This window comes from Primulina eburnea, chromosome 13 (genome assembly GCF_022965805.1).
Source record: "Primulina eburnea isolate SZY01 chromosome 13, ASM2296580v1, whole genome shotgun sequence".
Lineage (NCBI taxonomy): Eukaryota > Viridiplantae > Streptophyta > Magnoliopsida > Lamiales > Gesneriaceae > Primulina > Primulina eburnea.
Window position 1 is genome coordinate 32,565,166 of NC_133113.1, and position 24,616 is coordinate 32,589,781.

Genomic DNA, 24,616 nt, shown 5'->3' on the forward strand with positions numbered 1-24,616 from the left:
ACATCATTGCTTATTTAAAAGTAACTATTAAAGAGCGTACGTTGTATCAACCTGTCCTAATATGTTTGACACTTTGACCAGTTATTTAGATTGAATTGATTTTGTTATAGGACTCTAATTTAATTATTTTAATTATATATATATATATACACACACACACACACGTATTAGTTTAAAGTAAAAAGATGTCAAAAAAATACTATAATATAATTGATTGACGGATCTAACAGATTTAACCCATCAAACTTCATGTTCGTGTTAAAGTCAAGTACTTCAAAAATACTATAATATAATTGATTGACGGATCTAACAGATTTAACCCATCGAACTTCATGTTCATGTTAAAGTCAAGTACTTCAAAAAATTTAACATTTTCGGGTCTCAAATCCTCATGGACTCAGATTCAACATTTCATGCTCTACTCAGCTTCATATTCGAAGTATACTTTCGTTATGATTCTATCCTTCTACTCAGATGACACAAAATTCATCAAATATGGGATTCCAGTAAAACTACAGTACCATATGAATAATATGAATAATAGAAACTCCATCACATGGTCCATTACCACTGTTTCCAATTATAAGATCCTGGCAGACCAGACCATCAGAATCAATCGAATTAAAAATACAAATGGAGGAATTAGGTCCAAGTAAGGTCTCCGGTACTTTTAAGGAAGTAGAATATTACAGACTTACCACATCAAAATAGAAAATCAACCTCCATTTGCCTAGCACAACCCTGCCGTTTACCTTCGAACAGGTGACCTACTGTAGAAGGAACATGAAACGAGTAAACTCACGAGTAGTTGCGTGAAATGCTTTATAAAATAGCTAGTGGTGTAGCAAAAGGTTCACACCATTTTCGGAAAAAAAATCTTTCGTCCTCTGATAAGCATTCGAGGAATTCATTTTTATGAAGAGAACAAGCCAAAGAAATACCAGCAACAAAGTAGGCATTTCCTGAAATTCATTTACCTTCGGTATCTTGCATATTCTGGACTCCTGGCTCTGTCAAATGAAGGACCATTATACCTATCATAAATTGGGCTTCTAGCTCGCTCATAATCAGGGCTCGGTCGACCCCGGCGAAGCCCTGGACTTGGCGATCTCTGGTAAGGGCTACCTCCACGTCTCCCATAATCCTTTCTGGGGCTATTGAATTTTCCCGGACCCTTCTCATCGTCATCTCTCAAAGCATATTCAACAGAAACCACCCTGTCGAGTACCTTGCTGCAAATTCACAATACAATTTGTCAGTCATGCTACACGATATGGAATAGAACCACAAACCAATCAACTGTCAAACATACCTCATATGTGTGCATTCTAAAGCCTTTGTGGCTTCTTCCAGTGTTTCAAACTGCACAAATGCAAAATTCCGACGGACGCGAACATTAAGAACCTTCCCATAAGGCTCAAAGTGCCTTTCTATATCCCGGTCCCTAGTACGCACAGGATCAAAGTTGATAACAAACAGTGTTTTAGTAGGTCTCTGATTTGCTGCTCTCCCATCACGATGCCTGCCTCGTTCACCCTTTTGAAACAATAATAACATTAAGACATTCTTAACCATTACAAAGAAACATAGCCCAAACAAAAAAAAACAAACCGGCAAGTTTTCATGCTGAATGTATCCATGTTGCATATGTGAACAAAAAATTATAAACCTATTCGGAAGTAAGCATACCCTTGCCCATTCTACTGACAAGCGGCGCCTATCATGCCCAAAGGGGATGTTGTCAAGACCACGGATGGCATCATCAGCATCACGTTCGTCCTCAAAATACACAAAAGCAAATCCTGAAAAGGGGGAAAGTATGAGAAGCAGATACAAGAATAAACCATCGCACGGAGGCCTTGCACTGAAAACTTGCAACAGTTAAGTCAGGATAATTATCCTGGCGGAGAATAAAATAACATACAACACCTGCAAATATGGGAAGGTTCTGATGAAAGTTAGGATGTAGAGGCATTGCATGAAGAACTAAAGCAAGACGTATTATGATGTAGGCAAGTAAGTAAAGGCAAGATCCATTGTGTCAGGCCTCAGTAGTCATTGCTAAGCATGCTTCATCATTTTCAGAGCACAGAGCTCAGTACATTGAAGAAATGGCAAGCTAGACCTCATTGATCGCCTTATCATTAGTGATGGTAGGCATGAGATGATGAACTTGACATATTGAACCCTTATCATTATAGGTAGGCATGACATGATGAATTCATAGACCTCACCATTACCATTCTGGTGAGAGAGCAACTTTAAGCATTCAAGAAAATCAAAGGGGAGATTGGGTGATAGATATGTAGAATGTTTCCGTCGACCATAAGGAGAGCAGATAAGCAGTTAGGTAGCCTTGGCATTGGAAGTTTTTATTGCAGAGAAGACTGCAAGCCGGTATAGAAGCTCATTTTCCTTTAGCAAATGTTCCTGCGTCAAAACAAACACTTAAACATGGAGATCTTCCCCGACAAATATTCTACTGCCCTGCCATTTCATTTTCAATTTTTCAAGTCAATGAATTTACTCTCACATTTGGAGGGGTGATTTCATTAAGGTTTCAGGTGTAGAAGGAACAAATGTCATTAGACAAGTTTGTTGGCCTAAGAGACTGCAGGTGTTGAACGGTTAAGAGCACCATACCAACTACCATACAAGTTCCACAAAGTTCAAACAAATCCAAAAAGAAATAAGGTTATGGGCTCTATTCTAATTACTGAGGATTAAATTCAGGAAAAACAAGGAAAAAAACGCGTTCAAATATGTATCAATAACCATACACCAAAAAAGCGTTGTACTAATCACTTCATCTCCTCAATAAAGATACAGCTACCCTATCTACCAGCGGGTGCTACAAAGAACAGAAACAACAATTCAACGGGTCCATAAAAAGAATAAATAACTTCAAAGACTACATCAAACAGAAAATAATGTATCCACGCGAATAACAACAACTAAACAGACAAAGCCTCGAATTTTAATAAATCGATCCACAACACAAACTAAAGCTTCTTCGGGTACCCGATTTCATGTCGACGCGGTCAACCCTTCCATATTTGGAAAACAATCGCTCCAAGTCCGATTGCCTAGTCTCGTACTCAAAATTTCCACAGAAAATAGGCCTCATCTTAGCTTTCAGATCTGACCTGGGGAAAATAAGACGTAAATACGAAAAATCTTAATAAACAGTATAATAAATATCTCGAACGCAAGAAAAATAAGAGATTGCCCAACAGATTTTATCAGAATATAGAAAACGAAGATTACCTCCGCCTTCGTAAACACAAGCACAGACTGAAGAACCCTAGCCTCGCGAACCCACCTTTTAAACGAGAACAGGTTTGGAAAGGTAATATGTTTTATCTTACAAATAAATAATGAAAAACAATAAAATTATATAGCCACGAGAACGGAGCCCTAGTATGGCCCGACGCACGTGGAGCAAAGTGATCCGTTGACGGACTTCGCATGCTAAAGCCCATGGGCTATGGCTTATTTTATAACCAAACGGACTAAGGCCCATTACAAGCTCGTGATACCAACAGTAAAATCAAGTTTTGGTCAACAGAGCCCATTCTTCAAATTCAAAGGTGCTATACTTGTGACTTGTACTCGGATTCTTCCCCTTTCACCTAAAAATATGACCAAATTAATTTTTATTTCAATTTATATTATTAAATATATAGATATTGTTAACATCCCAAATATTTATGAATTTTCTAGATGAGAATCAATTATAAAAAACTTCTACCCCAAACAAAAAAATAAATAAATTGTTTCGTATAAAATATTAGATTAAGTTGACAATAAAACTGAACAAAATGGCGTCCGTTTGATAATATATATATATATATATATATATATATATATATATATATTGTTGTGAAAGTAATTTCACCGTGATTGCTGAGTGACTTTATTTTACTCTACAAGCATCCATCCACATAAAAAAGGAAACACAATACAATCATAGCGTCGCCACTTTTGGTGGCGTCCATGTTTGCTTCAATTAGGTTGGCAACATGAATGCAAATTAGGTTCTATTAAATAATAATTTATGTACAATACTCGAATGATTTGATGTTCCAGTAGAAGAAGTTGGTTGCGCGTGAATTTCTCACGACTTGGCCCCGGAAAAAGCCTGCTTGCGCCCAATACAAAAGACTCCGTATGTAGTTTATTTTCTTTTTTGGTTATTCTTCCTACATTTAATAGCCAGTTATATATTCTTTTTCCATTTCCTTCTATTGATTTACTCCTAACTTTCTGTATAATGGGGTCATAAACACATATCATATGTATATTTTGGTAAGTATTCTTAAAGAAGGTAAATCTTTAAACTTTAAGCAAAGCACAAACCATGGTATATCTTTTACTTTTTTTTGTTCATTTGGTCTTTTTATGTGACAAATACACGACGGCCTCCCTCCAAATCCCATTTCTCAGATACCTACACTTTTATTCAATAAAGCTGAAATTTGCATGCTACGGTTCCTTTTCTAAGCGGGAATTGAAGGAACGAAATTCGACATCTAAAAATCCACACTGAGGCGTGTGATGAATGATCAAGTACAAAGTGATGTAATGATGTTGTTTGCCACACCGAGGCGTAATTGAAGGCTATGTCCAATAATATGATAAGTTATAATTTATATATATTTTTGTTAGTGTTTTCTTGGGTAATTGGCGGACATATGTATCATGCACAACCATTGAATGCAGCCGTATTTTGGACATTGAAACATCACAAATACACAACCTACTCATTAATATCAACAAGAATATTAATATGTTTCGTAGACTTTAGTGTCTAAGTAACCCAGTCACCTATTAATCTACGCCACAAATTGCAGAGTCGAATGGAAAAAGAACAACACTTTATCGTAAAATAAACTTAATTTTTTAGTCCCGAATTAAAAAAAAATATGTATACCATACCGCTGGAGAAATGTTATCGGTCGATAATTTCGTCATCATGATCCGAAGATCCAGGTTTCTTGCAGCTCTTCAACCTCAAAAGTCCATACAACTTCCGGAACTCTTTCGGCACTGTGTCCTTCCAGAGCACGCCCCCAGCTTCCTCCGCCACATACGGAGGCACCGGCGACGACGAGGCACTGTTGTACAGCTGTGGTCCAGCCTTTACGGCGGCATTCGACTGCAAGGCAGTAATCACCGATTTCAACGCTCGACTTGGCGAGCTCCGGTTCACTAACATTAATTCGCCAATCTCGGCGGGGCTCATGGTGGCGCCGCTCTGAAAGATTTCCTCCACTTGTGGGAACAATTTGTGCTCCTTAACACCTAGATAATTGCATGCCAAACTTTTGAAAGAATTAAAATCGCAATTGGGAAAGTGGATGTGAACATCGATTCTTCCAGGCCTTAACATGGCGGAATCAATCCCCTCTTTGCTGTTCATCGTGAAAATCATGATCTTTTCGTCTTGGAAATTCGAAAGTCCATCAATAAAATTCAAGAAACCGGATGCCGTGATCTTCGCCGTGGCTTTTTCCGAAATGTAACGATCCAAATGTTCGACCACGATCAAAGATTTGCACGCGGTCTGCAACAGAAGCGTGTTGAGATCAGAATCATTTGCCACCTGTGTTAAATTAACGGTGTACACGTCGTAACCAAGCAAATTCGAGACGGCGGCAATGAAGCTAGATTTTCCGGTGCCAGAAGGGCCATACAGCAGGTAGCTGCGTTTCCAAACACGGCCTATCTTGTGGTAATACTGCTTGGACTTGAGATAAGTCTCCAGATCGCACCGGATTTTGCTCTTCAAATCCGGGTCCATAACGACCGAATCGAAAGTAGCGGGATGATGGAATGGAAGCGATTTCCACCTATCGTTGATGTTAATGTGAATCTTCAATTCTTTTCTTCTCTGATCGATATCATCAGAAACAGTATGTACGTGTTGAAGATAAGGCTTCAGAATCCAACGCTTATCCTTTTTCTTGATTGTCAACACGAAACTTCGCGCAACCACCTGGTTTTCACAATCCCTTTGGACTCTGTAGTGCCACGAAACCCTGGCTCCGAGAAACGAGTCGTGTATGACCTGATCATCGTCGATGGACAAAACGATATCGTTGGGCTTTTTACCGGCCAAGAGATTGGTGAAGTCGGAGTCTTCCAAGGAAGCCAAAGAATTGACATACAGAAAAACCCGGCGAAAAAACTGGTTTTCTTGGTGAGTGGAATCGTTGAACTCGGGAACCTTGAGGAGTAGATGGACGTGAATCCCGTCGCTGACCCAGTCGACAAATTTCCTCGCCGCGTATATGAGACCGGTGTGATGCAGAAACCATCGGAAGATAAATAGTGAGCATAGAACCGACAAAATCATCGATAATATTAACATGACCATCATCTGTAACAGCAATAGAGACTGTTTGAGGCTAATTTCAATTCACGAATGATTCCCGAGAGGGAACACACACACATATACGTTGTATATATGTATGGGATTACTGAAGAACAGACGAGACTGTTGTGGGAAAAAACATCTGATGCTGAGGGAAAAGGTATTGATCCGATGAAAATTGTAAAATCCTGTTTGCCTCTTCTTTGTTTCTCTTTTATATGTATATGTAATAAAAAGAAGAACAAGGTTTTCAGAAATTGATTCTTTGTGGAAACTAATTATCTATTTTGTAAACTTCAAATTTAATATATACGAGGAGATCTGTTGCAAATAAAGGAGCACTTTTTTTATTAAAAAATAATAATGATAAAGATTGATAGTTAAATTTACAGATGGAACAAAAAGAATCAATTTATCCGAGGGTGGTAATCTCGACGACTTTTGTGTTTTAGTTTGTTTGGTGAATCAATACAAGGGCTACGGCATTCATGCATTATTATAAGTTAATAACCTGCGGCGGAAATAACCAATAGAATAAAATAGAGGTCCTTGTTATTATTAATCATAATACAAATATTTTTGCGACACACTCTCACAGGTCAATTTTTTCGTAATGATATAATATTTGGTTCATTTATATAAAAATTTTATTTTTTTATATCAAAATATTACTTATTATTGTAAATATGGATATAGTTGATCCGTGTTATAATTATACTAATTAGATTAATATCCTAATAATTAGTCTTGGTTTGCTCGTGTTTGTTATTATGAATGAAACTATACATTAGGCCTTACCAATCAAGAGTAATTCTTAGCAAGATTTTCCAAGTAAAACTAAAGCGTGTTTGCAAACGCTTCTAATCGGGGTTAACGTGTATTTAATTATTAAATATAAGAACAATTAATTGTCAAAGTAGACTGGCGGTGGATTTGGTCTGCTCAGTAGATGATTACTTCTTCCGTTCAATTATTTAATCGATATATATTTACAGATATAATTGATTCATCTGAATATTTGGGATTTTTAATTAAATGAAAGAGATTCATAGAATCTTTTACAATTAAAATGGTGACAAATCTTTATGACTAGATATTAGATTAAAAATGTATCTGAATATAAATACAACTTAATACTCTACACATAAAATATTTCATCTAATTTGAGTTCGATTTGGTAAGCCAAATACTTCAATATTATTTTACAATTTTACTGATATCCGAACAGAAACTTCTAGGTCAGGATGTGACCGAGCTAACTGTAACAGAGCTAGATCCTGCGGGGACAAACAAATGTTAAATGGCACCTGAAGTGTTTTCGATGTAGACCCTCCGATGCTTAAGTCGGTTCTGAAAGTAAACTTAATAATATGAATATAATAGTGCTCGTGTAAGTAATGAATGAAAGTTCGGTACCTCATATTTATAGAGTTGAAACTAAATAACTTATTTGATAAAATAAAAAATTCTATCATGATAAGAACTCTAGTACTATGTAAATGTTTATTGCGTAGTTAATCGGGCCTTCTTTCTTGGACCTAATTTTATTTAATATGGAGATGTCATCAGGGACGAGTCGATTTATGGGGGATTAATGATCTTTAAAATATCTCAAAAAAAAATTTAAAATAATAATAATAATATTTAGGGAAAGGTGAGAGTTTGAATAAGTCTTTGATTAATTGTGAGAGCTTAAGTATCAATCTTGTTTTAATGTGAAAAAAAATTGTTACAATTAATCTTGAATTCGGGATTTTCTCAAATCTTGAGCATGTATAAACAAATTTAAAAAGAAAAGAAAAGCAATCACGACAGCTAGCCGTAAAGTCAAGGAAAACAAAATGCAAGATGATTATTAAATCGTACACGAATGTGCTCTATCAATAAAATGCATAGAAATTATTGCCGCATCGTTAATTTTTTAAAATGAATCTCCCAAACGGACAACTCATATACATGTCTATATTTTTATATCTAATATATTATGAGTGGATATTATGTGAGACCGTCTCACGGATCTTAATCTGTGAGACGGATCAATCCTACCGATATTCACAATAAAAAGTAATACTCTTAGCATAAAAAGTAATATTTTTTAATGGACGATCTAAATAAGAGATCCGTCTCACAAATACGACCCGTGAGATCGTCTCACAAGTTTTTGTCATATATTATATAGTTTTATTTCGTAAAAATGATTGGTGAATAAGATTCTATTGGGTGTGCCACTTTATTCTCATCGGATCGGAAACTTTCCTCTGGAATTTTAATGATGGCATGCCCCGATCTTTGAAATTCGGTAGAATTTTAGAATTCAATTTTGTTAGCTAGCGTTCAAGGTACCCTTGCAACTACTTCCTTTTCAATAAACTATATGCAATAATTAATCACCTCAAATAGAAAAATAAAAGTGGTAAAGAATAGCAGAAATAAACAATGTGATGTCTTTATCGCAGATCCAACGAATAATATTGATCAAATATTACCTCAAATAGAAAAATAAAATATCTCGATACTTCGTTTGTGTATCCTAAGAACGCGATATGATCTGTGGCCATACGAACAATTTATGAATAAGACGAGAAAGTTTTATTAGGCGAAATGTTAATATGCACCCAATTAAGTTCAACATGTATCATTATCACCATCTATATCTATGCTATATATAAAAAATCTATCAAAGACAAAAATACGCGACATTTTGTTCTCAAATTGCTTGTGTATGATTGGTGAGAATTAAGTAATGTGGCAAAACAAAGACCCTCCAATGCATCTTAATCATCTCCTAACACCGACACACACGAGGGATATACTTTATTATTCTTTTTATTTGAGTTTCTGTTTATTATTGGTTCCTTTACCTAGATTGTTTAGTTGTTTGTGTCTTAAAAACTGGAGAATTAGATCGATGCTGCTCTCTAATTTACAACTGCGATTAAAATTTAACCCATATCATCCAATTTATGGGCCTGTTGGAAAAGTGAATCTTGGGTTACGACGTTACTTTCGTGCTTTGCTATATGGCCTAGTTGCCACAAAGGGCTATGCGAAAGCAATGCTGGTGCATAATTATGATGCCCAAGGCCCACTGAATAATGTGGAGCTCCATATTTGGTAGAAACGGACGACTGGAGCAAATCGACCCAAATCGTAATAATTGGTTCACTCCTGTTATAATTATTAAATTATCATCCCACGTCGATTGCAACCGGTAACAGCTTAGGGGCACGCATACGCTTACATAAATCACTCCAAATAGCTCAAGACACAATGACAAACACTTCAAATTCTTCCTTGTCACAAGTTTTTAATATTAGTAAACCACAATCAATAAAGTAACACTCCTTGAGTTTGCACAAATAACTCCAAAAGATTGTCTTTTTCCAAACTTTTTTCACAAAAGATGAAAACAGTAGACAATGGTTAGTCGAAACATAACTAAAATTGCATAAAGGACACCTACCATCAGTCAGTACATGATGTGATTGCAAGTTCGGTGCCGTAGGTAAGAAGTTCCATGACACCCGCCACATAAATACCCGGATTTTAGGAGATACATGAAGTTGCCAGATAACCTTCCACCACAAATGCAAAGAATGATCGCTTCTTTTAGGAGCTAAGGCAAAATTGGTCCGAAACAAGGGGTCGATTAAGGGTGTTGAATTAGAAGCTATAAGATTGGGAATGGATTTATTTGTGGCCCAACATTTTGCTAATGTTTGTATATTTTCAGATTCTCTACAGGCGGTTCATGCAGTAACCAAACCTGAAGAAGAATTGGGATCAGTCGGTGCTTTAGCTTTGGAGATTCAATTTATGCTTCATGAGCATAATTTCCTATCGATTCACCATATGAAGAGATCTGTCAATGAAGTAACTCATCTTTTAGTCTGCAAGGCTTTGATTTGGTTGTCTAATTTAGATTGAGTACCAGGAGGTTTTCCTAGTTAGTTGTTGAAAACTGTAGAACATGATCCATCTTTGACATGTTAGTGAAGCTGTTTACCTTTAAAAAAAATATATTAAATTATCATAATAAATTATCAGAAATGGCAATGGGGCGGCGTGAACGAGCATCCCATCCTCGCTCCTGAATCATATATATACTCTCATACCAGATTATATCTAATCAGGAAATTCTACCCAGCCTGAGAGGATTAAATCCTCATTCATGTCATCTCCAAACCGACGCTATCTTAACATTTGATATTAAAATAGCATCTTTTTCTCTACTTCAACGCACTATCTTACTTGCTATGTCAGAGGAGAGCTACAGTGTTGCACCAAATTTGGTGCAACATTGTAGAAAGATATAAAATAAAAAAAATTGAACTTTTTCGTCATATTTGTTTGTTTATTTTTGTGGTTATTAAATTTAATAAACTTGTATATTTTTTATAAAATATATTTAGTTTATAAATATTTACATTATTTATTATTTTATAGTGTTATGTTTATTTGAATAAAAAATTAAAAAAAATAGTTTATAAATATTTACATTATTTATTATTTTACAATGTTATATTTTTATTCAAAAAAATATAACATTGTAAAATAATAAACAATGTAAATATTTATAAACTTTAAAAAATATTTAGTTTACCAATATTTACATTATTTATTATTTTATAATGTTATATTTATTTGAATAAATATATATATATATAAATATGATTTAATTATATAAACTTATGTCATTATAATTTAAATTAATTATTTTTAAAAAATATATCTATGTATAGATTAATTAATATAATATTAATGTGTTGATATTTTAATTAACTTGTTAATAAATATTTTGTAGAATAAATTAGTTGTATTGAATAAAATAAATGAGAATATTTTTTTTAGTGTAGAGTTCAGAGTTGATAGATTGAGATACGTTTTGTATTTTGTATATGAATTACATTATCTTGAAGTTGGTGTTATATCAAAATAACATAATGCTTGGAGATGATCTCATATCTCATCTCAGTTTCTAAAATAGTAAGGGTTGGGAGACAGGAGTGCGTTTGTCATTATCATCCTCGTCTTCGAATTATATCCCACCCCATTTTGGTTGTATCTAACCGAGGAATCTTTGACCCCGACCCCGAGCTCATAGGTATTAAATTTGAAAATCATTAAACATCCAATATAGAATTATTCAACACTAAAATTTGAATTCCCAAAAATATAAATATGGAAAATTCAAATTATTTCTCCAATAATTTCAGAAAAATTTAAATATACCCCGATCGGCTGAATCATTGACCTACAATCAATAATAAAATATATATCGACCATTTTACCAAAAAAAAAAAAGTGAACTCAAATGCATAAATTCGAACATTAGATTCAAATTTTATCCATAAGTGAACAAAAAAACCGACTTGGATCCGAAATCGAGCTCCAATCTTCCCCAACACCTTGGAGAGGTTGCCCAGCGGTCGACAACCTCAAATGGAAGGCTGGCGAGAATTAGGAACCGAGGAAGTCGAAATATTTCTTGACAAAAGTGGTATAGAAAGATAGACATCATCGATAGCTTCCCGAAAAAGTATATACTTTCTATTTTTGGTGCTCAACAGAGGCAATACGGTTGCTTAAAGTAGCTGAAATGGTGAAGTGAAAATAAAATGAGAGTTTTGGCCGATGGGTGAGGAGACAAGATATTATAAACATTTAGGCTACGTTTGGTTGGAAGGATAGAGTAAACTAATGATTAGTACGTAAATGATAAAGAAAATGATTGTGATAGGATTGTAATATATGGTGTAAAATAATATTATGTTTGGTAAGATTTTTAAGTGTAGGATAATTTTGAATTTTTTGATGAAAAGACGAATTTGTCCTTCTCATTCGCGACGGCGACAGTGGGAAATGGTCTGCCGGAAAAGGTCGGCGGGTGAAAGGGCCTGAAACGATTGCCGGAAAATCGGCGACGGTTGATCAACATCCGTCGCTAATAGCGACGGTTTCTGAGAAACCGTCGTCGATCTTGTTTAGATCGGCGACAGTTTCTGAAAAACCGTCGCTCTTAGCGACGGTTTTTGAGACAACCGTCGCGATTTGCGACGGATTTTTACAAACCGTCGGTAAACGGTTGGCCGGTGCTCCGCCGCGGTCGGCGGTCCTTCGGTGGTCGGCCGGCGGCGGTCGTGGCGGTAAGTGGTGGTGAGTTTGAATTTAGGAGAAGGGTAAAATTGGAAAAGTAGGAGGTATTAAGAGTGGGATAAGTTATCACACCTAAATTATCAGTATTATTTGTCCAACAAATTGTAGCTACAGTGCGGGCTTTTTCCTATTGTCACGGGCCCATATATTTGATAAAAAACAACCAAACATTGGATTGGCCCATGATTGTTAACTTATCATGGGCTAATCCATGATACCAAACGGGCCCTTACGGTACGTGAATATGTATATACTAATTTATTATTATTATCGAGACAAGTTGAAGGGTGAAAATAGTATCTTCATACTCGTCCTCAGCTATTGCGGAGATTAAAAAAAAAATACTCAAACTCAAACCCGAACTTGATAGTCCCCAACCTCGTCCGGTTTTCGGGTTTTTTCCGCGGAAAAAAAAAAAATCATCCCTATAGATTCTTTTTAAAACTTGATTTACTATAATATTTCCAATTATTAAAATTAATAACTTTTAAAAGATATTAGTTCTTTTGAAGGTGAAGCAATTTATTTTGAGGATTTATATATTTTTATGTCAAATATTAATTTGATTATTATACATTACGTTTTTAAATATTTTATCGTCTGTCTGTTTATTGCTATTTTTTATTTATAATAATTAGGTATAAAAAATAAAATTAAATGTAAAAATAATCCAAATATTTCAGTTGGAAATATGGTAAATTTTAAAACACACAATCCAAACTAAACTACACCAAAACCATAGGCTCGATTTGGTCTGGTTTTTAATTATTAATAGTTTGGTTGGATATGTTTTTTATTTTTATCAAAAACATATGCTCGCCCTATGCAATACTATTTCACACGGAATGAAAAAAAAACGAATAGCTTAAACACGTTTTTAAGCTTAAATAAAAATCGTAATTGAATAAAAATGTGAGATGTGGACTCTCCACATCGTCCAAAACTATAATAAATAAACAAAGGTGGTAGAATTCGTTTTATTTTGTGTCGTTAAAAGTGGGTACACAGAATTAGGCTTCTCTACAAGGCATAAACTTTGAAGACAAAGAAGCCACTTTCAACATCGAGAATAAATTCCACCAGACTTTATTGTTAACCTTCCAATTGTAATTAACTAAGGTGATAAAAAAAGATACATAGGGATAACCTGCTCAGTTCTAACAGACAAAAGAACATGTAACATAAGAAAAATTCAGGCGACACAAGTCTGAATAGGCGAGAATACATGACAGGAAATCATCAGAAACAGAATAAAATCGGGCATGACATTCTAGGTAGGCTGCTGATCTAATCCGTACAGCATCTATCACATGCGAAGACTCTCTCTAGAGGAGGGGTTATAAGGCAACAAAAGCCACCTGAATTTTGGAAACCCCCCTCATGAAGCCATCCAGTTCATTATACTACTCTTAAAACATAAAGGTAAGACAACATCAAGAATCGTCGTACCCACAAGCAAAGTCAAGGCAACGCACATCCAGCTGTGAACCACAAAGTTCAACCAATCTCAAGCTACCGAATTACCCATACCACACTTCTGTAGTTTTAATAAAATTACATTTCCTGTGATTTATTCGTTACCATCAGCATATAATATATGATGCAGGAACATTGACAATTCAAGTAGCATCAGCAGCCGCAATTTGAGCATTGAATCCGACAACAGGCACATAGTTTACAATGTTAGAAGTATTTCACAGAAAATTTCGGCGGATATAAATTAAATGCTTGAATTGGTGAGATTAATTTATATTGATGCCCATCAAAAGTCTGATGGAACATGCGTGATGTAGAAGTAGATGTTAAGAATCCTTGCGGTACAGACGAATGCAGCACTTTTACACTTTTTATGTCAATGGCCCCATCCAAGAGGTGATACCAACCTTAACTATGACTACTCCGAGCTATTATCGGTTTCTTTTTTCGGAATCGATACTTTCCTCAACAATCGTCTTTCCTTTCTTTTCTACAAATGTGGAAGGAGCGTGTTTCATGCTTGTTTTCAAGTATATATACATAGGAGTATAACCAGATGGTTAATCCTTACCATTTCCAGTATCCTTTTCATAATTTGTTAAAACACAAAGATACAGCATTTTAGGCTATCCCGTATTTTGAAATGGCTAGCCAACAGCCTCGTCCAGCATGGTTTCGGTTCCCTGCATTAGGTAATCGTCCGGCTGCACCAGCTCCAACACCCACTCCCGATCCTGCTCCTCCACCTCCCCCTCCAGTTGCACAGCCAGTTCCCATCCGTCCACCCCCACCGATGCCAGCTATAACACGCCCAATAATTCCTACGATCCCAATTATGCCACCTGTGGTACCAACTCAAAGTCAAGAGCCAGCACCTCCACCTAGCACTGCAGTTCCACCACCATCACCACCACCACCACCACCTGCTCCCCGAAGTTCTCCAAAGCCAAGCCCTACAACAGCTGCAGCTCAACCAAGGTCTCCAATCGTAACCGCAACACCAGAAACAGCTCCAGGAAGGTCTCCAACTACAAACCCAGTACAGGTTGCAACTGTACCAAAATCTCCAATTAGACCATCTGAAACTGCTGCTCCCCCACCTTCTCCACCAGCACAAGTTCAAGCTCCACCGAGTTCCCCAGTTGTACCATCTACTTTTCAACCTACTCGACCAAGTGTACCAGCCACTTCACTGGCACCCCAGACTCCACCAGCACCTTCCCCGACCATTGCTCCGCATGCAACTTCTCCTGTCCCAAAAGTACCAATAACAGCTTCAAGAAATGCACTAATATCATCATCTCCCATACCTGCATCTCCTAAAATAAAAACAAATCCACCATCCTCCTCAATGCCGACTGCTCCAGCCTCAAGACCTGTTGCAAGTCCGGTAACTAATAGAGCCACAACAGGGCTCAAGGCTGCAACACCAGTAAAACCTTCGGAGAGAACCCCAGAACAATCTCCCAAAATCAACCCTTTATCAAACCCTCCATCTCCTTTCACTTTGCCACCTACTCAGAAGACTGAAGATGAGAGTAAGCCAGAGTTCCCTGCTGAAGTTGAACAAAAGACAGTGCTAGTGCAAGAAACCATTGAAAAACCAAAGGAAATGACTAATTCTCATAACAAACGCGCTGATTCCAGTGGAAGGAGAGACCATGTGATGAACACTAAAGGCACTAGCAAAAAAAATTCAGATTCTGATGAGTTGGGCATGAAGGTGATAACACTAGCAGGGGAGAACAAAGGTGCCATAATGGAATTGAGTCCTAACCAGAGGAAAGGTTACCCACCGGGAAACCCTCAGCTCATATACAAAAATAAAAACAATTACAATGGAAGTAACATTGATAAGTCAAGCAGTGAAAGTGGTGAAGAAGGAAAATCAAATAAGGAGGGCAAAACTAGCAGGGGAATGGAAATGCAGTCTTCGCCAACATCAGTATTCTTGAATAGCAATGTCCAGGGAGTAAACAATTCGATCCTTTACAATTGCAATCATCGTCACAATGATCCTGGTGTCCATATTTCTCTTACAAAAAAGGTAAATGGCAGCCGCCAGAAGGACCATCGTGGAAAAACAATTAACTAAAATGCTTGTGAGGTATTTTTCTTTGTGTGTGTGTTTCATTAATCATAAACTTGGTGCAGTAGCTCACTGAATAACAAATCCGATCACTTGTGATTGTTTTTAAGCCGAACAGTGGATGGATTATCATACTTCATATTGAAATCCAGCTCCAGTGGAAGGCGGCTAAAGGGAAAGCATACATTCTGTCCAGTTTAATTAACGAGTGGATGTACCTCATCCTTGATTTAATAAAACCTCTTTTCATTGACCTGTAGCCACTAGCTACTAGCAAGCATAAATCAAGTTTTTTGTTGAATTATTTCTAAAACTAGCCCAAGCTTAACCACGGACTATGACATATTCAAGACACTAATCGATCAACTAAATATAGTTACATGTTAATCATTTTTTTTGTTTCACGCGGTAATTTCCTCAGACAAACCAAATTTGTCTGTAGTATTCACAAGAACAGCTGGTATATATGCCTGCATTTGCATACAAATTCCTTGTTCCTGTGTACACGTATGGAATCCCTTTGGAAGGAAGAATCCCCATACGTGACAACACAATAAAAAATCGGTATCATGCTCGCAATGGCAAGAAAAAGAAACATAATCTTTGCTAGTTACGGATGAAAGTGACAGAATGGTGATGGTACTGTTTATTATAAAATATGAAGAACAGAGATGAATGAGTCCATTGAATCAAAGAGTAATCATATGCCTCTGTATTTTGCGGGAAAAAAAAATTCTAGTTCAAAATTCTAACACCAGTATCTAGTCTCTGGCTGATTAACGATTACAATTTCATTTCTTAAGTTTGGTTTATTTGGAGGTTATGCGAGGGAGAACTTCGAGTTATTACTTGGAACTCAAAGCTCATCAGGAATTCAAATGAAAGCAGATCAATAATTACACCTTTTGTTATCCTAATACCAAAGTTCACGTATAAAAACTTGAGGCTGCAGCCTCCACTGCTTGAGATAGACAGAGTGGTTCGAAGAAAACAACAGACAAAACTTTCTTATTAAACTCGATAATCGAAATTGTTGGACGCAATAATTGTCACTGCTTATTAGAACGATCGAACCGTGGTACTTGAGTTGCTGTGCTGTTTAAAATATTTGAGTTGCGCCATTACCACCAGCTATAGCTTTTGTTAAAGCGACAAAAGCTGAGTCCTAAAATTGATATCAGAGCCAATGTTACGGGTTCGATTCACATTTATTGCAATGACTGCAACTATTGGAAGGGAGATTGTTGGGTGCAATATCTCTAGAGCAATCGAACCGTGATGCTTGAACTGATGTATGGTTTAAAAGATTTGAGTTGCATCATTACTACCAGCTATAACTTTTGGTAAAACGGTAAGCGCTCGCTACCACAAAAACATATGCTTTAAGAAGATTGAATGATAGTTCCAACTTCTAAATTTAGTTTTAAAACAGTAAATCAACGACTCTACAATGAATCATACTTGAAGCTTTTCTAAACTCAAATATCTATAATGGCAAGTCGTCGTAATGTTCATTTTCCAATCCCACATCACTGGATTCACGGTCAGGTGATATAGATTAACACCCCCTATTCCTATAATTACGTATTACTCGAAGCACAAAAAGGCTTGCACATTCATTTCATATCATTCTAAGTTAGATTTAAGAAGTTTTAAGTTCAGGACATCACAGCCAGGAATGAAAATTCATCCCAGGACACAAAGTAACAGAGATCATTGGGATCCCTCAATCTGTAAAGCACGGCTAAGCAAAAAATCTTATGACAGTAAACAAACACCACCCTAAAAGTTTCATTACAAGAAACAGAGAGCATAAAAGCATATGTCTGTTATCATTCACTAAAAGCAACAATCAATTAAAAAACAAACAGCAATCAATTAAAAATATGAACCAAAACAATGTCCCACAAGCTGAAAATGAAAAATATCAAGCGAACACAAGTACATTACCTTACATTCACGATAAGGCCGAACACGACTTTATCATGATACAGAGCACATTGGTGTTCGGTAATTGTCAACAAACATTGCAAATTATGAAAACGCGTATCTGTATCTACTGCCAAATCCACTGTTTGATTTCAGATACAACCTCGGAAATTAAACTTTTCAAAACCAGGGATTAGGGCATGTACAGAAATTTGAACGTGTATTGAACCTAATAACCACAAGCGCCACATCTATAAGAAAATCACGTATTTTTTTTTTTATTTATTTTTTTTTTATTTTTTTTGCAAGAAAACGATCCTAACGTAATTTGCACGTAAGAGAGGACGAACCGAAAAAACTGAAAATCCAAATCGGGAAAACCGAACACTAAACCGAACCGAAAACCGAATTTTATAATTCGGATATAAATATTAAAACCGAAATTAATTTAGTTCGGTTTCGGATTATAAATGTCAAAACCGAACCGACAAAAAAACCGAAATATAATTAAATCAATAATGTTATTTTTATTTCATATTATTTATTGATATGATATTAGTGAATAAAGAATTATTTTGAATAATACTTAGTTGATTGTTGTTTATGTAATTCATTTGTATTTTATATTTAAATATTTTACTAAGAAATTATTTTAAAAAATAACATATTATATTTTATAGTATATTTATATTATTAATTTAAATAATTGTATCAAAACCGAAATAACCGACCGAAATAACCGAATCATTTTGGTAGAAAACCGAACCGAACCAAAGAAAAATGGTTCGGATATCGGATTATATATTTGTAAAACCGAAAAAATCGAAATAAAAAACCGAAAACCGAACCGAACCGACCGATAAACACCCCTAGGTGGAATAGACGCACATGCCATATTTTTATTTTTCAACTATTTGTTCCTTTGAAATAAAATGAGAACAGTTTTTTTCTTTAAAAAAAAATTAAAGAACTTTTATTCTAAAAAACATTTTCTTATGAAATATGTACAACAATTAAACTTAATTCAACATTTTAAGACCTGCGTCGAACTTAACAATAAAACAAACGTTGAACTTAATTTTTGGATTTTTGTTAACAAAATGATATTGGAGTCGAGCTTTGTCCGGCACAAATCAAATAATTAAAGTGATGTAAATTAACTTCTCAAGACTTAACACGAGGGTTGGTAGTTTTGTTTTCGGTTCCAATTTCTTTTTTGTAGAAACTTTATACCTTTCCATTTAGATTTTAATTCCATCTAAAAAAACACTTGAAATAAAGAGGTCGCTTGTGAATGAAAAAATGAAGAAGAACACTAGTTGAGTAGATGAAAATCAAACTTTGCCGACGAAATGATGATCGATATGTAATAATAAAGTGGGATGCATGCATGACCTACAGGAGACTAGCGTACAACATGTTGAATACAAATTTGTGAGGCCAAACAATGGAAAACGAAGAAGGAAGATTCCAAGCTACTTTTAGCATGTATTTTGTACAAGCTGGCCCCATGAAAACACACATTCTATCACCCTAGCTCGTCTCCTTTGGTTTTAGCATATTCAGTAACCAAACATACCACTATCACTCGATCAGTCTATTTACATATATATGTATTCTGTGTGTACAAATTAACCTTGACTGACATGATTTTTATAGGTTGACTGGCTTATGTGTTTCACTCGTCACCTCTACTCAACTTCCAACATCTGTCACACCAAAATTTATTATAATAATCCTATGATGATATGGTTTTAATATGACTTTTTAAATTATATATTAACAGAAAATACATTCATTCAAAAACAAAGAAAACAGTTGCATGGATATGGAAGGAAGTGACCCAATTTAAGGACGATACATAACATGAGGGCATGTTTGTGAACTCGCACTATTTTGGCTGCAACGAAGGTGACAGAGAGAGCAGCCAACAAGAGTCTCCCAAACAAAGCTATTGGCCATCTATTTCTGACACGTGGCAGCAATTTGTACCCTTCTTCCTGTTCGGGCCCCACTTCATCTCTTTAATATGCTACGCCACAACCTTCATCAAAGCTTCAGTTTCATTTAACTTCCCAAAATCTCCCAAGAAAAAATGAAGGCAAGTACTTTTCTTTAGTTCTTCACAGACAATATTTCTATCGTAACAAGTTAATTTTTTCCTATTTCATTTGATGGCACGAAAACAACACAAGTGTTCTTGATTAATTTAAGTTTGTTATTCCTCGTGTGTTTCTTTTCAAATTTAATGTTTTTACTTTACACATTAATGTAGATCTTCAACTGGGTTCACCGCAAGCTTAAAGGTATTATATATGGTCAGACCCTGTTTAATTTTTTGCTTTCTTGGATCCATTGATACATGATGAATGAAAAATGGTTTATTTTAATTTGAAAAATCGACAGATGGGTCTGCAGCGCAAAATTCAAAGAAAAATGGTGTTATTCTAGATGAAAGTGGTGACGCTAATCAGTTTCTGGTTGATAACACTACATTTGGTGATTCTGTGTTTGGTTGCTGGAAAGGAGGGATCTTAACTATAGGAACATTTGGATACGATCCATTAACGAAAGATGCTGCTGATGAAGTTGATGAACAAGACGACGATCATGATCTTGAATTTCTGGATAATGATCAAGACCAAGAATCCGAAGAACTCGAATCGACTGAAAACGATGAGGCTATTACAGATTCCGAAGAGGAAGAAGTCTACGACGAAGAAGAAGAGGCGAATCCGCAAGTGTACGCAGTTTATGCACATGATTACGAGGCGTTGATCCAGCAGTATGATCCAGCGTCGGATTACATTAAGATGAATGGAAACAAGGATTTTGATCAGGTTGTGATGGTGATGAAGGAGAATGATCGGGACGTGGATGTGGACATGAAGAAGGAGAGGATCACACTTGCAGACCTGTTCTCCGCTGATCATTGGGATGCTGATGATGATAAGTTGCAGAAAAAGAAGAACAAGAAGAAATTGCAGGAATTAATGAAAGAGAAGGCAAGCTCAAAGAAACATGGATATGGCCGCCTCGCATTCGCAAAGAAGCTGCTGCTTGCTGGAGGAACTGGAGACTCCAAGAATGCTCGCCCTATTCACAAATTGCATCGAGTAAATTGATAAATTTATATATCATCACTTGCTTCTTTGCATGCATGGTTAAATATATAAAATACATAATCATTTGAAGCCGAACGTTTACCTCAAAAATTAGAAAACAAAAACACAATCAATGATACTATATTTTATGGCAGTTGACCTTTATTTATTGGATTTGGTGGGTTTTAATATAATTTTGATCGTGTTTGCATGTGTAATTAGTTGGTGAGGAGAATGTTGAAGAGAAAGATCCATCCAGAGCTTGGACTCCTCGACAAGGAAGTTAACGAGAGCAACATCAAGTACATCCCCAAGGTTAATGAATCAGTCCCACTCCTTCCAATTTCTCAAGGTGCGACTTTCCATATTATAGTTATATAAAAAAATTACGACCCCTTCCAGACACTGTCCGAGATGGTTGAGTAGGTAAACGTTTGACCAATAGTTATTATAAGTTCAATTCTCCCTACTAACAGTTTCTCGGACAAATCTATCACACATGGTTAAGTTCCCACGATGCGATTTACCTGAATAACGTTGTTTGCATTTTCTATTAAGTTAGACTGATAGTTTACACAATGTGTATCGAATAATGACAACCGCAAATTCCATCGTCATGAGGATTTAAAAAAAAAAGCTTTATGGTTTTATTTCATGATATAACACGTACAAAACAATGACGGATTTTTAATCTTTTAACAATCCCATTTACACGAGCTTTATTAGATTGCCATAATTGTATACGTTGTCATAGCTAGGTTTGCCTCTTATTTCCCCAGCATCACACATATGTGTGATGCTTTGAAAGTAGTGTATGTACGTATTAGCTCTTTCCTTTTCAATCCAAATTGAGCTTGCCTCCATCGTCAAATCTAATTTATTTCCTGACACATTATTATGATATATTAAATCGATCCAAAATGGAATTTTTAATAATTAAATCGATCCCCCCCGAAAAATGGAATATCTATTGGGTCCCCCCCCCCCCCCCCCCCCCCCCGGAATAAGCATAAAGGATATGATTCCAAATAGAACCTAGTGAGGCCACTGCTAAAATAATTCTTAGTCGGGTTTCAAACCATGATCGATAAAAGTTGAATATGTGGCTTATATTCGAAGAAATAAAATTATTTAAATAACATATACTAGAGTAAGAATAAATAGCTAACTGTGGTCAAGTATTTAAATATTTTTATATTCTTTTGTGATAATGAATCGGCCACATCTCGAAATTTTTTTGTGGAAAATGAATACGATCTTTGGTATAAAGAAGATGGACAATGGCGGGGCACGGGTCATGTGCTTCACGTTTTCTTTCATATGTCCCTATTATGGAATGGATCAGACATTCTATTGTTTTTCCTATGTTTATATATTTTTTAATTTGTAGATTTTATTTTTTTTTATATTTATGAGATTGTATCAAATTCAGGTCCAATTGTCTGTATAGTTTCAATAACTACATTTATTTTCTTATTGGGTTGCAGATGGCACTGGTGTTTGAGTAATATATGTACGTTTGGATCGAAGTTGGTCTCCATTTGTGTGTGCTGAACAATTTTATTTTAGTGAAGTGGATTTGTAAGGTAATATTATTGTCCTTAAATCATTAGAGTTTTGTACTTGTTAAACTCTGCAAACTTAAATATCTCTTTGGCGTGAACGTACTTACCGATCAATGATCATGTATTAATGGATATGAATTTTATTTCCCAATGTCTCGTATGTGATGTTAATTTATTTTCCTCATTTTAGTGTTGTATATTACTTAAAATCGATTACAATAGTTACGTCCAGATTTTTATTTTTTTTTATGGACTCTATATTAAGATTAAAACTTGGACCTAATTCAACACTAGAAACTAGTTTAAGGATGGAGCATTGTTAAAGTTCATAATATAACTCTCGGATATTTTGTCCAATCGATGTGAGACAACTAACACACTCATCTCACGCTCCAGAATGAATATCTGAAGTATGAAGTTTACAAGTTGCCTCAACTATGTGCAGAACAGATAGCCTATAGCTAGCTATGAGCAGTCCAACAGATAACGATGAAACATGGGTTCTGATAACATATTTAGATCGAGACTTGGATCTAACTCAACTCCAAAAACTATATCAAGTGAGAGGATTGTCCAAATCCATATATACAACTCCCGAGAATTTTATTCAATCAATGTAAGATAACTAACATTATGTACATGTATAATAATATATATCTGACAAAGTTGATAACTTGTTATTCATACCGTTTCCAAACTATTGGATCACATATTTTCTCTCTTTTCTGATAAAATTTCAATCATGTTACCATATTTATGACCTTCACGAGAAATTAAATCCATGACCATGAGCAAATATTACCACCGGGGCTGCGGATCTTCTGCTCCCTACCATGCATCACAATATGCTACACGCCTGATTTTGATTCACATGAGCACCGAGACTTTATAAGGTAATGTACATCCACGTGAATGAGCTAGTATATTTTATTTTGATCTTTAATATATAATTAAGGAAAAATATTTTTAAATGGTCCATTAATTCGTCCAATTTGAGTTTTGTTCAATAAAGTTTTAAAGTTTAGTTTTAGAAAAAAAACTTTTAGTTTTTTCACTATTTTGATCATATTAATGAATTCGTGTCAGATAAGTCGGCAATTTACTATGTCATTTCAACATGTTTCGATTTTACATTAGTATTTTTTTCGATGACACATCTATATTTTCTAGAATCACATCAAGCATTTTGACGAAATAAAATTGGAAACCAAAAAAAAAAAAATCAATATTGGTGCATCAAAACTTTAAAAATTTAATTGATCAAAACTAAAAATAAGAAAATTGGTGGATCATAAAGTCATTTTCCTATCATTAAAAACAATACTAATAATGTCCAGTTAGAGTGACATCCACCCAAAGTCGATATCGACGTCTCCCCATTTTATCTAAGTTTGGTTGTATTAACTTTTATACCCAACTGTATTTTTCGCCTCCGTTACTCGAATTTTGAGTTACTTTATGATGGTGAATAATATTTTATACCAAAATTAAAAAGAATGATGAAAAATCGAGATCATTGTATTTTTCGATTCTTCTCAAAAAAGTTCATTATACTTTTTACCAAATACCTATAAATTGCACTTGATCGACTTGATTACAAAACAATCATTTTTCTAATTCTGATTTTATTGTATATTTTTAAATATTGTCTTAATAATTAATCTTAACTAAACTGTTTGTATGTGAATCAATGAATAGAGTCATTTAAGATAATTAATTTTATTTCAAAATTTAACAAATTTTTTAAAACTAAAACATAATTAATTTAAAATAAGCAAAATGATTTTCATAGTAATATTATTTATCGGTAGTAATTTACAAATATTTATGTTTTCATATTTAATAATTATTTTTTAGTTACTTTAGACTTGTTTAAACATTTATTAGATCATATGCTTCTACACATAAAAATTTTCTTTTT

The 24,616-nt window shown here is 35.1% G+C and overlaps 3 protein-coding genes and 1 long non-coding RNA gene across 8 annotated transcripts; 1 reads left to right on the forward strand and 3 right to left on the reverse strand.

Annotated features, from left to right (window-relative positions):
• Window positions 1-485: 485 nt before the first annotated feature.
• LOC140809833 (serine/arginine-rich splicing factor RS31-like) lies at window positions 486-3,404 on the reverse strand. 4 transcript variants are annotated; one of them, XM_073167579.1, is made up of 6 exons: window positions 3,268-3,404; window positions 3,022-3,141; window positions 1,690-1,802; window positions 1,313-1,536; window positions 978-1,232; window positions 486-770 (listed from the first exon to the last, which is right to left on the reverse strand). In XM_073167579.1, exons 2-6 carry the CDS (start codon window positions 3,125-3,127, stop codon window positions 749-751), a joined length of 720 nt encoding a protein of 239 aa, XP_073023680.1. In that variant the 5' UTR covers window positions 3,128-3,141; window positions 3,268-3,404; the 3' UTR covers window positions 486-748. The 4 variants fall into 4 exon arrangements, with proteins under 4 accessions (XP_073023680.1, XP_073023681.1, XP_073023679.1 ...); XM_073167580.1 differs by having other exon boundaries at window positions 486-767; window positions 3,022-3,146; window positions 3,268-3,401; XM_073167578.1 differs by having other exon boundaries at window positions 3,022-3,146; window positions 3,268-3,401.
• A 1,340-nt stretch (window positions 3,405-4,744) lies between these two features.
• LOC140810617 (AAA-ATPase At2g46620-like) lies at window positions 4,745-6,637 on the reverse strand. The gene has a single exon (XM_073168467.1). The coding sequence runs from the start codon at window positions 6,380-6,382 to the stop codon at window positions 4,952-4,954; it is 1,431 nt and encodes a 476-aa protein (XP_073024568.1). The 5' UTR covers window positions 6,383-6,637; the 3' UTR covers window positions 4,745-4,951.
• Window positions 6,638-13,669: 7,032 nt separating this feature from the next.
• On the reverse strand, window positions 13,670-18,298 carry LOC140809513 (uncharacterized). The gene is made up of 2 exons (XR_012113120.1): window positions 18,048-18,298; window positions 13,670-14,095 (listed from the first exon to the last, which is right to left on the reverse strand). It is a non-coding gene; the product is annotated as an uncharacterized lncRNA (long non-coding RNA).
• Window positions 18,299-20,069: 1,771 nt separating this feature from the next.
• Window positions 20,070-22,801, forward strand: LOC140810762 (protein TILLER ANGLE CONTROL 1-like). 2 transcript variants are annotated; one of them, XM_073168646.1, is made up of 5 exons: window positions 20,070-20,127; window positions 20,302-20,332; window positions 20,433-21,142; window positions 21,353-21,445; window positions 22,618-22,801. In XM_073168646.1, the coding sequence occupies exons 1-5, from the start codon at window positions 20,122-20,124 to the stop codon at window positions 22,636-22,638; spliced, it is 861 nt and encodes a 286-aa protein (XP_073024747.1). In that variant the 5' UTR covers window positions 20,070-20,121; the 3' UTR covers window positions 22,639-22,801. The 2 variants fall into 2 exon arrangements, with proteins under 2 accessions (XP_073024747.1, XP_073024746.1); XM_073168645.1 differs by having other exon boundaries at window positions 20,071-20,127; window positions 21,353-21,482.
• Window positions 22,802-24,616: the final 1,815 nt, after the last annotated feature.

Excerpts from the sequence above, each read along its gene's own strand:
- LOC140809833 (XM_073167579.1), bottom strand. The coding sequence starts at position 3,127 with ATGAGGCCTATTTTCTGTGGAAATTTTGAGTACGAGACTAGGCAATCG. Across the intron at positions 1,803-3,021 it reads CCGCGTCGACATGAAATCGG|GATTTGCTTTTGTGTATTTT; the intron begins GTACCCGAAGAA and ends CCCCCTTTTCAG. Across the intron at positions 1,233-1,312 it reads TTAGAATGCACACATATGAG|CAAGGTACTCGACAGGGTGG; the intron begins GTATGTTTGACA and ends GTGAATTTGCAG.
- LOC140810617 (XM_073168467.1), bottom strand. The coding sequence starts at position 6,382 with ATGATGGTCATGTTAATATTATCGATGATTTTGTCGGTTCTATGCTCA.
- LOC140810762 (XM_073168645.1), top strand. Across the intron at positions 20,333-20,432 it reads GGTTCACCGCAAGCTTAAAG|ATGGGTCTGCAGCGCAAAAT; the intron begins GTATTATATATG and ends AAAAATCGACAG. Across the intron at positions 21,143-21,352 it reads CTATTCACAAATTGCATCGA|TTGGTGAGGAGAATGTTGAA; the intron begins GTAAATTGATAA and ends ATGTGTAATTAG.